The sequence below is a fragment of the Pteropus medius genome, unplaced genomic scaffold, assembly GCF_902729225.1.
Source record: "Pteropus medius unplaced genomic scaffold, Ma_sr-lr_union100, whole genome shotgun sequence".
NCBI classification, from domain to species: domain Eukaryota; kingdom Metazoa; phylum Chordata; class Mammalia; order Chiroptera; family Pteropodidae; genus Pteropus; species Pteropus medius.
Genome location: NW_024351073.1, coordinates 7,361,023 through 7,376,095, shown reverse-complemented (window position 1 = coordinate 7,376,095; position 15,073 = coordinate 7,361,023). Strand labels below are relative to the sequence as shown.

At 33.5% G+C, this 15,073-nt stretch overlaps 1 protein-coding gene across 2 annotated transcripts in view; it reads left to right on the top strand.

The window, feature by feature from the left end:
- The window catches only part of CUNH5orf22 (chromosome unknown C5orf22 homolog), a 19,813-nt gene extending 5,018 nt beyond the window's left edge, over positions 1-14,795 (top strand). The window contains exons 1-7 of one of the 2 annotated variants that reach the window (XM_039842734.1): positions 302-488; positions 2,622-3,051; positions 5,132-5,194; positions 5,444-5,565; positions 8,032-8,098; positions 9,940-10,079; positions 12,961-14,795. In XM_039842734.1, the coding sequence (XP_039698668.1) occupies positions 364-488; positions 2,622-3,051; positions 5,132-5,194; positions 5,444-5,565; positions 8,032-8,098; positions 9,940-10,079; positions 12,961-13,093 (1,080 nt within the window). In that variant the 5' untranslated portion in view covers positions 302-363 and the 3' untranslated portion in view covers positions 13,094-14,795. Of the gene's footprint in view, positions 1-301; positions 489-2,621; positions 3,052-5,131; positions 5,195-5,443; positions 5,566-8,031; positions 8,099-9,939; positions 10,080-12,960 lie in introns of those variants that run through there. The other variant, XM_039842735.1, reaches the window with a different exon arrangement.
- The last annotated feature ends 278 nt before the right edge of the window (positions 14,796-15,073 follow it).

The window sequence follows — 15,073 nt, the reverse complement described above, 5'->3', positions numbered from 1 at the left end:
GCTTGGATTGGGGGTAGGGGGAGTGTTAGTGCTTGGTAGTGAGGAATACAATTACTACTAGTAAAGTTTGGTGCTGTTGCCTTGATTACTCTTAGGACATCAACCCACCATTGCTTTGTACCATCTGTGCACATGTCAGTCCAATGAAAAGGGAAATAATGCCTTAGTGTTTTAGGAAAATTGTTTTTATCTAGTAGTCTCAGTTAAGGTCTCAGGAACCCTGCAAGGGCCTCTTAGGCCACACTTTGAGACCTGTTGTCTTAAAATATTGTGAATTAAATTACATTTGGAAAAAAATCACTAATAGTTTTCATTCTTCCTCTGTATTTCTTTTCCAGAGAATTAAGTATTGAGAATTGGATTATGCCTGCAGTTTATGCTGGCCATTTTTCTCATGTAGTATGGCTTCATCCCACATGGGCTCAGCAGATCAGAGAAGGCAAACATCACTTTTTAGTAGGCAAAGACACTTCTACCACAACAATCAGGTAATTTTTTCATATTTATGGCTATGTAAGAAGTTGATTGCTTCTATCTTATTTTAGATTCCTATAATAACTTATGAATATCTCTACACACACATAGGGTCAGATTAAGCCTCAACTCTTCCAAAAAGAATTCTCAAAACACCAGAAACAAGCTTTCAAGCCTTTTGACCTTCTTCACACAACATTTATATTTAGTTGCTGGTCAAGTTTCTTTTTGAATAACATAATTTTCATCCTCTAGAATTCTGGCTCCATTGATGACTAACTCCATTCAATCATCGAAATACTTTTTAGAATTATATATTTAATGATACATTTTACTGTTTCTTTCCAATATAACTGTTGTTTGCTGAATAAAACAATTAGCACTGAAAAAAAAAACCTCATCGTTTTGTTTTTTTAATAAATCCATTGGCTGAAAAGTAGATTTTGGGTTTTAATTTTATTAATATAGTTATCTTTAGGTAATCTAAATTACAGAATACTCTGACGAGTTACATGTGCAACTGGTTTTGTTGTATAAACTATGTGACCAGTGTTTTGTGTATCTTGTGACACTGCAGTATTTTTAGAAATATCAGAATAATCTTGATTTTTAAATTCACTAGTGATGGGATAAGTGTTTTCAGCAGTGTAACCATTACTTTTTATAATCTGAAGGGTAGTGAGATGACATGGTAATACTTTGAAAATGAAATATAATCTTGTTGAAATGACATTTTTTACTTCTGACTTATCTTTAATGATATAATTAATTCATATGTTCTTATCAGTTACACAAATAACTGTCATGTGTACATGAAAATTATATTTATTGAGGATATAATACAAAGTAAATATGGCTCCACATATACTAAATATCAGAAATAATACTGGTATATGTGTAAGAGTAGTAGGATTTTTATTGAATACTTCATTGAGTAGGCCTAATTTAACCTCTAACTGATTTCTGTAAAATCAAGTAATTTTGAACATTTGAAATAGACATTTGAAACTCAATGTGTAGTAACGATATTAGAATGATTTTGATTATCTTATAATTTTAATCCAAGTAAAAATTTATGGAAAAGACATACATATAGGTATGCAGTCTGAGATGTATGTGTGTTTGAACTAATATGAACAAAGTAAGATATTATTAAAGAAGAATACAGATTTAAGTTCTGAAATACAGCCTTTGTCGTCCTTAGGATGGTATAGTTTTTAATAAGCCTGGGCATTAGGTTTATTGCATCATTAATCTTTTTTTGGAAAATTATATCTTTTTAAATTTAAGACAATATGTTAGAATAGGGTGGTTGGGAAATAAGTATTAACTATTACTTTAGTTGAATAGAGTCTGCCTCTGAAAGAAACTTTTGGTTTCACTATTCATAGTACTTACCAAGACATAATATAGTTGAAAAGCTAAGAACATACCAATATGTCTAAAATCTGAACTCTGCAACTTATGAAACGCATTCTACACGTGTACAAGATTTTTTTAAGTTGTTTTTCATATTAAAGTTTTATGGTTATATGAAGTTTATTAAAATATGTCAGGGAATTTTATTAAAAGAAATTATTTCCAGATGTAATTTTTAAGTGATTTTTTTTTTTTTTGGTATAAAGTATCAACTGCTATGATAGAGATCCAAAGCACTGGCTTAAAAACAGGATCATTCATTTCTTTCTCATATTAGAGTTGCTGCATACAGCCCAGGGCCTATGTGGCAGTTCTGTAGTTTGGGTGATCCCAGTTCCTTCTGTCTTTTTGCTCCACCATCTCTAGAGATTGCATTTGTCCTCATAGTCCAAGGTAGGCTTGCCACTCTGTGTCATAGCCAGTTGGTGGGGAAGGGAGAGCAAGGCTCTCTTTAGTTCTCTTCCATTGACAGCCTTTAACCAGAACTTAATCAAGTGGCCACACATAGCAACAAGACAGACTAGTCTTTAATTTGGGCAGTTGTGTGCCCAGCTAAAAATTGGAGGAACACAATTTCTACAGAAGAACAGGAAGTACAAGTATTAGAGACAGCTCTGTTTTTGTCAAATATGTCCTTTCTTATAGTTCTGTAGTACTATGGAAATGCTACATGAAATGTCAGTTAATTTGTCCGTTCATCTTTAAAACAGTTTTTTCCTCTAATCCAGGGTTACAAGTACAGATCATTACTTCCTAAGTGATGGTCTTTATGTAACTGAAGACCAGCTAGAGAATCAAAAACCTTTACAGTTGGATGTAATTATGGTAAAACCATATAAACTCTGTAACAGTCAAGAAGAAAATGATGCAGTGTCTTCTGCTAAGAAGCCAAAGCTAGCACTGGAAGATGCAGAAAACACTGCTACTACTAACTGTGACTCTTATTCAGAAGGACCGGAAAAAAACACAGTGACACAGAAAAGGGCCCAAACTTGCCTAGAACCTTCCTGTTCATGTTCTTCTGAAAGCCAGGATTGCCAGACTACAGTCAGCACTCGAGAAATTCTGGAAATTTTGAAGAAAGGGGATGCATTTGTTTTAGATATTGACTTAGATTTTTTTTCAGTCAAGAATCCCTTCAAAGAAATGTTCACTCAGGTAAATTTTTAAAACAGATCTTGAGAGTTATATGACTTATATATATAGTTATATATAGATCAGGGATCAGCAAACTTTCTACAGAGAGTCAGATAATAATTACTTTATTAGGGGTCCCATATGGTCTCTCACATATGCTTCCTTATTGTTTTTTCAAACCCTTTAAAAGTATATATACCATTCATAACTCGAGGGCTATACAAAAACAGATTGTAGGCCATGGGTTGCTGATCCCTGCTCTAAAGAGTATTATTTTGCAATTATTGTGGTAATGGGTACGAGGGTGAATGAAAAAAATAAAATCATATAGTGGAAGAAAGTGTGTAGATTAAAGAATGTTGCTCTTTTACCACATCTTCATTCCCTCAGTTTTTTACCTCAGAAACAAATATTATGGCCAGTTTTGGGGGATATCTTTCCAGAAGTTTTTTATGTCCATAAAACCCTATGTGACAAATTTCTCACCAAAGAATGAGGTACATAATTACATATATACTATTTTAGCTAATGATTCAGGCCTGTGATTCTTAGGGTACCTCATCAGATCTTCCATGCAAATCACCAGACAATATTAGTGTACAATCTGAGATACAACCATGCAGTTAAGAAACTGATAAATTCATAATCCAAGTGAGCATTCCTAGGTGCATTTTGTGGGCACATGTATCTGCTTACTTTAACATTCAGAAAGTTGTCTCAGGTCTATTTTGGGAGATTCTAATTAACTTTTTTTCTGCCAACATTCACTATTTGATTTATAATAATGCTGTACTTTACAGTCCTTATTCTGTATACATATCAGAAGCTATTGTGATTTATCTAATAAATTATCAAAGACCTTGCCTAGGGACTAACCAAAAATATGTGAGATTTGAGGATTTAGTATAATATGGACCTAATGTACTCTCCCAACTTGGAAATAAGGGAGAAAAAAATGCCCTCTATTTCTTTTCTACTGTGACTATAACTGCCAGCTCAGAATTATGAATTGACCTTAAAAATGCTTAGAAAACTTGAGGAATGGGCATACCTAGAAGATGAAGAACCTGACCTTTGGAGTTTATCCTACAGACATAGTCACCAAATATTTGCAATGAAAATTTCTAAAAAGTTGTATAAGAAACCTAGTGGCTTCACTCCTTTTCCATTGCTATCAGAAAACCTGGGAAAGTGGAGATTTTTATATCCTTTTATACCCTTTGGTACTATGGAGCTTTTTGAAAAAAGCATATATTATACTTTATCATTTAATAGCTATTTTTTTAATATTGTAAAGCAAATCGGTTGTTTACCTTTTTTTAAAAGCATGTTCAGAAGTCAGTTAAATTCTGTTTGTGACTTCTGCTTATTAGCTGTATGATCATGGGAAAGTTCCTTAACCTTTCTGACCTGCAGTTTCTTTAAGTATAAAATCAAATTATAATCATACCCAGCTCACGGGATTATTATGGTGAGGATAGTGCCATGGTATTGTGCTTAATGAATTTTAGCTCTTACATATAACCTTGTTCTAATAATTAAGTATTCCTTAATAGGATCTTTGGGGCCAGATAGACCCACCCATGATGAGGCTATGTAACTGTGATAAATAAGGAGAGACAGTCTTCTGCAAAGTCTATGTGTAGCCGGTGTCCTTCTTCCATTGTATCTGCCTCCAGTATTTTTCTCCAGAATTCTCTTCTGTGGCTAGGGAAAGGGCTGCAAAGTGAACATGGAGAGTTGTATTGTTGTTATTAAAGATATTTGTTTTTCCTATAAATAGTTAAAATCTGGGATATATTCATTTTTAGAGTGGACTATTATTAGAAACATTTTTTTCTCATTATCCATTAGCCACCAAGTCTTCTTCCATAGTTATTTTTTATACATTCTTGTCATGTCCAGATAGATAGAGTTAACCTGAAGAAATAATATGTACAATGAAATCTTAATTATACATTTTGCCTGATTTTCCCAGACGAATCTTTAAATGATTGTGTAAGACGTTTTTTCATTGTATCACAGCCATTTTTCACTTAAAGCATTTCATTGAAAAAACTAATTTTTTTCTAGTGTATGGATTTTTTTGTTTTGTTTTTAGGAGGAGTACAAAATCCTACAAGAGCTCTACCAATTTAAAAAGCCTGACACCAACCCAACAGAGGTATCCTCCATTTATTTCTTTTGGTTTTTAGCTATTATTCACATATCTAATAATATCTTTCGGCTTACTACAGTACTCTCAAACAACTTTCCAAAATCTTTGTGTGCGTGTGTGTGTTTATTGGGGCACCCCATGATTAGTAGCTAAAAATCATGTTTTAACTAATTGAACTGAGATTTTTATTGTAATGGGATTGCACTTGTTTTTTGGAAGAATAGCTATAATCTCAGCTTTTCTGTTCATTTAAAGGAAGATTTGGTAGATTGTGTTGATACTAGAATACATCAGTTAGAAGATTTAGAAGCTACTTTTGCTGATTTGTGTGATGGCGATGATGAAGAAACTGTCCAGAAATGGGCTTCAAACCCTGGGTAAGACCCTCAAACATTTTTTTCTCCAACTCTACTATATTTTTGTCCTATATTTCTACTATTGACTCTTAAGTTGCTTTTTTTAAATTAGTATTAAATTTGAACACACATTTACTAACAGTAACATTTATTGAGTATTTTCTATGCACCCAATATAATTCTAAGATTTTTTTCCTTGCATTATTTCATTTATTCCTTATAACAATCTTTTTTTTTTCCCTTATAAAAATCTCATGGCTTCATTATTAAGTCTATTTTATAGATGAGAAAACTAAGGCACAGAGGTTAAGTTGCCCAAAATCACCCAGTAAGTTGGTATGCTTTTAGTCATTGTGCAGTAGCTATGCCCCTACTATATATAAAATGATGCTAAGTTTTATGGAAGATTAAAGATGGGTAAGACAGTCCCTGTTCTAAGTAGAATAAGAAAAAAAAAATTAACCTATCAATAGAAAAGTAGGTTACTAGACAGGTAAATTATTATGTGAAAACTCGCCTCCTTTTAAGGATAGCCCAACTACAAGTAGAAGGGTTTTATTTTCAAGCTGCCTGTGGCATCAGGGAGAAAGATTTGAAAGCTGTGTTTTTCATCAGGTCGTTTATTTGGCTAGTTGTCTCAGAGTTAACCTACCTTGAAAATAGAGAGAAAAGTTCTTTTGGAGCATGTCAGCATGTGTTGATTTGGGGGTGGGGTAAAGAATACCTTTAGAATGCTTTTAGTATTAAAGCTAGTTTGAAAGAATATTTACATAAATAATACAGTTACTTCTCTCTAAAATAATTCTTTAAATTATACAAACTCAAAAAGTCAGGAAGCTAAAAGTATCAGATACAAACTTCTGTTCCCCACGAGCGTAGAATATCAGAACTAGTTTATTTTCAAATCAATCTCCCACAAACCAAAAGAGATTATTCTCCACAATGTAAATGTAAGAAATCAGTCATAAGATAGCAATGTAAAATGGAGAGTTAGAATCATCATACTTCAGGCCACTAGGATTTGTTATGTCATGGTATTGGAAAAAATTCATCGGATCTCTAGAATAATACAGAAGAAACTAGAAAAGCAGTTATTTCTGGGGAGAGGAATTGTATGGCTAAATGATGAAGTATATGAGGGAGAAATATCTTCTTTTGCTATGTGTATGTATTACCTATTCAAAATATTCAGTAATTTTTACTTAAAAATAAAATATTCAGAAACTTCCCTGAAATAAAATATAAAACTTTATTATCACTAAGAAAAGCAGTGGTTTGGAAGAATAAACCATAATAGTATTAATTACATCAGTAAGTATTAACTAAGCACTCTAACATCAGTCAATGCGTGTTCTCTTTAGTATAGGGAGATAATTCTAAAAATGATTCCCTTTTTATGGAATTATGACAGAAGAGGGAGATATAGAAATAAGTCATAGAACATAATTCTTTCTGGAAATACTGAAGAATACCTACTATTTTGTGATTTTTTTTTTTTGAAGTCTCAAGCCAAGTTTAAAACTTAAAACAAAAAACTAGCCTGAAAACCTCAGAATCCTGAATCTAGCTCATAGATAGGACCACCTATTCCACTGAAACCCACTGTACCTGCTGCACGTGCCCAGGTAGCTCCTCATCATCTGCAAGGAGTTCTGTCAGACTTTTAAAAGAACATAGAAACCACAAACAGTGGTGAGTTTAGACTGTGTTTGGAACTGGGAGGAAAACAATAGCACAAGGGAAAAGTGAGTGAGACAGCAAGAAAATTCTCTCCAAACTTAAGGGCCAGGCCCTCAGCATGAAGGAGGTAGAAGAGGTTGGTGATCGGAGCCCGGAAGCCCAGCAAGGGTCACTAATAAAAAGGGAGAAATAACAGGATGAGTGGATAGACAGGCCTCCATGCCTCCTTTTTTCTTTTTTCTTTTTTCCCTTCAGCAGATGAGTGGATGTTGGTGGAGGAGGTATTGAAATACTAGAATTATTAATTAATCAGGGCTTCCAAAGAATTCCATCTAAATTAAATAACTTAAAACCCCTGTCGTTATTATATCAAATGGTATATAGAACTTTTCCAGTTGTAATTGTATACGTCAGTAAATATGACCTTAAATTTTTTTTAACCTTCAGGAAACATCTTTTGTCACTAAATGCTTTGATCTTGCTGATCAAAATGTATTTTTTTTATGAAATTGGATTTTCAAAATGATATTTCAAAGTCATAGAACTTTCATTTTTAAAGAAAAGGAAAATCTCAGTTACTCAGGTGCTAATTTTAAATCTTTAATACATTCTGTAACTTTTTAGGTAAGAAAACAACATGGAACATTTATTTCTTATTATTTTAAGATACTTGAACAGTTTTATCTTTCATTTCCAAGAATCATTAAACATATTGTTAATGGGAAATTTTAAGGGTACTGTATCATTGGCTACTATAATTTTGGTTGAGGTGGTGTGATGTTTAATTGAGGGGTGGCTTTTTTCCAGAATGGAATCACTAGTTCCACTTGTACAGAGTTTGAAAAAACGGATGGAAGTGCCAGACTATGAAATGGTAAATATTTTATGTTAAAGTATAAAATTGGGGGAAAAAAGAATTAAATAAATAAAGTATAAAATTGATCCTTTCCAAAGGCATTATTCTGGGTAGAAAAATATGCTTTTGTTAAAATGATTACTTTTTTTGTGTTCCTGGGAAATGTGAAAGAATTATCTTTTAAAAGAAAAAGAAATGAAAAAATTACACACTTTTCAGAAGTTAGAACACTTTTTCAGTCTTCTTAGAAAAACATGCTAAAGTGCTGGGGGGAAAAGTATACAATTTCTAAAGTTGTTCTTTATTGATCCTTTTTTTGTTTTTTTTTTACTCCTTTACCCCTTTTCTCTCTACACTTTTCTGATTATAAAAACCAAACAGAAAGACTAAAGAAGGCACTCTGGCGAGTGCATTTTTACTATATTAGCTGTGTAACTGGCTTTGACAAAAAGAGAATATCTTTAATGATAATTTCTTTTGTTTTTATAGCATTCTGCAGTCTTTGAAGCATAAATTTTCCCATTCGAGGTTCAAATGTGTTTTCTCAGATTTTTGTGCCAGAGCTGAGACCTCCAAGTCTTCTGTTCTTTTACTTCTGGTGCTTCTTTTACTTCAGTAAATTGTGTTTTTGTTTTAATGTTTTATCTAGTCATGGAATACAATCAAACCACCTTATTTGAACTGAAGGTTATATATTGATTTAATGCTAACTTTACAAGAATAAAAAATACCAGCAAAATAATATTTTGGTTAAATCGTAGCTAATCTAAGACTCACTCTTCTATTTAATGGCAATTATTAAGTATGAAAGAATTAGAAGTCATAGGGTTTAAAAATGCTTCGAGCTCATGTAATATTAATGACTGTGTGTTCATGCAGGTCTACTTTAGTCATTGCATTACATCTGGATTTTCTGGTGATTGGGGATGGGTGTTGTACATTATTTGTTAAGGGATGGCATGGGCTCAGTTGCAGATTATATGATCAAATATGATGTGCTTATAGCTGAAGGATTAAAATACTATTCTAATCATTTTAGTAGAAAAGAACATGCAGTCTGTCATTTTACTACATTGACAGATCACTGCCAATTAAATCTTTGATGTTTATCCAGAGCCTCCAATAAAGTAGCAGATTAGTGTTTTTTCCATGCTTTGCACTTATGTACGCTAGGCAAAACTGTGACATGTTTGAGTTCCAGTTTTCAAAACTTTAAAGCAGAAGCTGCAAAATGTCAGTTTGTGAGCCGCTTCTAGCTTTCAGGCATTTTAGTTTAACACTAAGACTGAAACACCAGTTGTTTACATTTAAGATATATATAAATAGAAAGATAGATAGATATCAGCAGGATGTGCTTATGCATAAGGATACACAAGAAACTGGTAACCGTAGGTTAAATAAGGTAGGAGGAAGACTTTCCCTTGTATCCTCTTGAAACTTGGAGTGTAGTACTGGGTGCATGTATTTAAAAAATAAATAATAAGTTGGAAGGAAACAGTAAGGTGTATACAGTTTTATATCAGCTTTTAGAATTTAGATGAAGTGGATAATTCTCTAGGAAATGTGAAGTGTCAAAGTAGACTCAAGTAAAGATAGAAACTGAATGAATCCATAATCATAACATAAAGAAGTAGTTAAAGAATTATTTCTACTAAATGTATCAGGCCCAATCGGGTGTATAGGCCAGTTCTTTAAAACTTGAGAAAATTGATAACTTCTGTGGCACAGAAATTATTAAGGAAAAGACAATCCCATTTCACAAAAATATTAAAAGATTTGTCAGCAAGGCTATTAATGGTTAAAGTGTTATTAAAAATAACAAAGCCTTACAGTTTAATTTGTAATTGTCTTGTTTTTAGGTTCACCAGGCTGGTCTAACCTGTGATTATTCAGAACTTCCTCACCATATCAGCACAGAACAAGAAATTGAGTATCTTATTCAGTCTGTGTATTATTTACTGAAAAATTTACCAAAACCTACTCTTGTGACAATTGCAAGGTAAGTGTGATAGCCTGAATGATGATGACCCACCAAAGATGTCTACATCCCAGTCTCTAGGACCTGTGAATATATTGGTTTATGGGGCAAAATAGACTTTGTGGATGTTGATTAACTCAAGGATCTTGAAATGGGGGATTATCCTGGATTATCTGTGTGGGCTCAGTGTAATGAGGGGTCCTTGTAAAAGGAAGGCAGTAGGGTCAGAATCAGAAAGGTGAGAAGATGCTAGGCTATTAGCTTTGAATATGGAAGATGTGACCCGAGCTAAGGAATGAATGCAGGCAGCCTCTAGAAGCTGGAAAAGCAAGGAAACATTCTTGCCTAGAGCCTGGAGAAGAAAATGCAGCCCTGCCAGCACCTTTGTTTTAGGACTTCTGACCTCCAACAAAACTGTAAGATAATTGGTGTTACTTTAAGCCGCTAAATTTGTGGTAATTTGTTATAGCCGCACTTGGAAATTAATACAGTCTCTGTAGATGATTCTGATGATTACTAAAACAATAATTCTTTTCAATTTTTTTCCTACTAAGCTCGAATTTCAGATGTTTTTTCCTCTTTCCTATTAGTAATGATTGGCAGACAACTTGTTTTTGAAGTTGGTGATAATATTCAGATGAACACAAGAATTTCATTTCTGTGTTCCACAGAGGAATATTTAGCTGCTGCCATGTTTTAAATTTGAACATAGTAATGTACTGAATAGTTATAACAATTTATCTTTTTCTCTGTTAATCTTTGGGCTAGTTTTCTATAGAACTATAAGGTTCTAAAATAAGTACTTTAAATACTTATGCAAATAGTATTTTGTGGCAGACATAACAATCTTTTACCATCCTAAAACAAAATTCATAGATAATCTAGCCTCCTGCACACATAATTTAAACATATGTAGATATTATACATAATATGTAGATAATATAATTGTCTTAGTCCATTCAGACTGCAGTAACAAAAATGCCATAGACCTGGTGCTTATAAACAACAGATTTATTTCTTACAGTCCTGGAGGCTGAGAAGTTCAAAGTGAAGGCACCAGCAGATTCAGTGTCAGCGTGAGGACCTGATTCCTAGTTCATAAACAGCCGCCTTCTCCCTGTAACGTCACATGGTGGAAGGACTGAAGGAGCTCTTGGACCTCTTTTATAAAAGCACTAATCTCATTCAGGAGGAGTCTACTCTCATCACCTAATCACCTCCCAAAGGCCTCACCAGCTATGATCACCTTGGGGATTAGATTCCAACATATGAGTTTGGGGAGGACACATTTAGTCTATAGCAATAACTTACTTATTTAAATATATATATATATATATATATATATATATATATATATATATATTTATATTTATATTTATATTTATATTTATATTTATATTTATATTTATATTTATATTTATACACACACAAAATATTGCAACATGAAGGAGAAGTGAAAATAATTGATAAAAAAGTAATATGTATGAAAATTCCACACTAGAATTTCATCTTTACAAAGAGTCACTAGATGTAATAGTTACGAATGCAGACAGATACTCACATGTAATATGGGCCAAATACTATGAACAGTGCCATAGTGACATGGTTTTTCTAGTCAAAACAACCTCTTGGTAAAGTCCTGAACTTAAAGTCCAGTCTTTTCTCAATTAACAGAGTAGTTAGTTGCATTTCTGGAAAATTCAGATCATATTGAATCCATTTTCAAAAAAAACTTCATTCATATGTTGAAGAGTTAAATTCTAGGTTCAGAAAAACTAAAAACAGGAAACAGGTTGTTCACTTATGTGAGTGCTCTGTGGACTTTGGAAAATATGCAGGACACAAGATAGTTATTCATATTTATATTGCAGGACTATACTGCATATTACACGCATTCTCGCAGCCCTGCCCTCTTGCCTTTGCCCCTTAATTGTGATTTACAATCAGATATGTACCTACAGATTTCCACAACTCCCTCTTGGAAAAAGCTCCCATCAGGAACCACTCTAATACTGTTAAAGGGGCCAGAAATGTTTTTGGAAACATTTAAGTACTCCTTTATTTGTTATAAATAAATCTTTTATATATTAAAGTAGGTCTTTATATGTTAGACAATATTTAATAACTTTAAATTGCTCTGTATCATTTGGTTATATGTTAAATGTTTACATCAAGCTTCAAAAGTAACCTGATCACCAGAGAATGAAATGAATTTATTAGAAGTTTTTCAGACACTTCTGGAAAACTGCCTGGACACTCAAGTTGTCGTTGGTGATCTAGACAGACTCCCAAAATACCGATTTCTGCCGCATCCCACTTGGCTCTTTCTCAGTACTACCTAGGAAACTAATCCCAACACCAGCACATCCTCACATTTCATTTTGGACAGTCCTATACACCGCATAGTTAACAGATTGTTTTTAGAAGCAGAACCCTTTTTAATCAGTTAGCCTCCACCTTTATAATTTCTAGCCTGAATATACACATAATAAAAGAATGATAAGGATGCCCAGTCACTAAGATAATAAGCCCTAGTATTCCCAAGCAGTCCAGTGATTAAGCACTCAGGCTTTGAGGACATGCTATATGGTTTTGTATCCTGTCACCAGCACTTAATAGATAACGGGCAGTGTGACCCCTGCAGGTTAATCTTTCTCTATTGCAAATTCCTTTAAAGGGAAGGTAAATGTAACTCTTTCATAGGGTCAGAAGACAAAAATACATAATTCGTGTAATATGTCTGACCTAGAGTAAATGTTTAGTAGCTTTCAACTGTTATTCCAAAATTCAACATACTTTCATTTCTTTTTCACATTGAAATCAACACATGCAGGCTTTTCCTCACTACACAGTATGATTTCATCCTATTTATGTGTATTTTTCTTTCTCTTCTTGGTTCCAGGTCAAGTCTAGATGATTACTGTCCTTCTGAGCAAGTTGACACCATTCAAGAAAAAGTCCTCAACATGCTACACTCCCTCTATGGGACCTTAGACATTCATCTGGTGTATTCATCAGAGTCTTCGCCATCTTGAAACAACAAAACACTAAGCTATTACATCCTGATGTAGTAACAGGGTTTTCACTAATTTATTTGTAAATGAGTCTTCCAGAAAACACTTCGTTTTTATGTCAACTGCCACTTAAAATCTTTCAGGTATCATCAGTTGTTGAATGATGGCAATTTTTTGGCATCAAGTCTACACCCAGTTGATGGAACTATTGCTGATCTTTCTTCCTTTCTATAATTGTCTTCACTTTGTGAGGTGTTTTTTTCCCCTCTTTTCCCCTTTTTTCCCTAGGTCAGTTGGACTGTATGAGATTCGTTCGTTAATTTATTCACTCAACCAACTAATATTTATTGAGTACTTATATGCACCAATCAATTAAGTGCTGAGTGTATGGTAATGAACAGACTAGACAAGGCCCCTGCCCTCTTGAGGGACAGGGTGGGAAACAAATTATGGATTGAAAAAAAATGCTAGGAAGGAAAGGACAACAACACACATGTATTAGGTATGTTCATAGTACTTAGAGCACCCTGGCCTTATAGGAAAGTAACATTCTCAAAAGCTACTACCAAAAAAATAATAATAATAAACTTTGCCAGTCCATGAAAATGTTGCAGGAAGTCTACCTCTCCAAGACTGTTGGGACTGTGGCCCAGCTCTTGTTAAATGCTCTCAGCATTGTTGGTATTAAGGAGACCTATTTGAGTAAACCAAACAAAAGTTAACTTTGTCATTTGCTAATCGGAAAAGCCCTTCTGGGTTTTTTGTGCCTCCAGGATGGTTGGTGTGGGCATTGATTATCATAATTCCTAGATGCCACTTTATTGGCAGTCAGAGTAGACACTTTTTTTTCAAATAAACCAGCTCTTTAAATAGTAGAGGAAAAAGTTAAATTCTTAATTCTAGCCTACAATACTGCCTTCCTCCAGCCTCCCCATAAGAGACCCTGAGTCACTCTTAATTATGGAGCTTTTCAATCCTTAATTTGCTGAAGTCTTCCCGTTTTCAGTATCCCTCATGTTCAGGAATCATTTTTAACTACCTACTTGATTTCCTTTAAAAGGTAGGATGGCATTTAAAGAAAAAAAAATCCATTATTCCTCAATCCTAACACAGTAGGTATTTTTCATGTAACCTTCAGGCCGTGACCACATGTGTACCTACCTGTAGAGTTGCATGTAACAAATGATAGTGTGTTACCTAACTTTATGGCTAATACCCAAGGTCACATTACCACTGCCACTCACTAGATGGCATCAGAACTCATTTTTCCAATGATTCTATTTTCCAGTGAATTTTTCTTGTCACCACCTTGATTTCCCAAGACTGATAGTATGAATGTTTATTTGTTATGAAAAGCAAAGCAGACCGATTCATCTTTCCATTTTGATGGAACATTCGTTCCAAAAGCTTTATTTGTCTGTAAAATCAGTATTGCAAAATAGTGCTGTTTATTTTTTAATTTTGAAAAATTTTATTATAATTCTGTAAATAGATGTTACTTTTATGAGTAAATTAATTTTGTGTTCTAAAGAAATAAGGTGTATGTTGAGTTTCTAAAAGTTTAAAATCAAACTATAGCACTAATGGTATATGATCTCAGTATGTTCGTAGCATTGATCTTATGAATCTGGTTTAGTTATTTTTTACAATTCCCATGATCACTAATATGCTTCAGCATTGTTTTAATAAAAGGGCATCAATTTCCTTTTTAGCAACACTCGGATTCTTTAGTCCTCATACTCTGTAATTCTCTTGGAAGAATAAAATTCAGTCCCTACTAGTTGACTAGAACCAACTTAGTAAATTATGTGTCTGTGCATTTCAAATAGATGTTTAGTTTCTCAAGACATCCTTCATATGTGTTCTAATGAGGAATACCACAATACAGTATTTTTTGGATTATGTACGGAAATTACTGAAGTATGGAATTTTGAGCAGCTTTTCTTTTTAATGTGACTTAAATGTCAGCATAGGCCATAGTTTTGAAGTCTTTAAATGTTC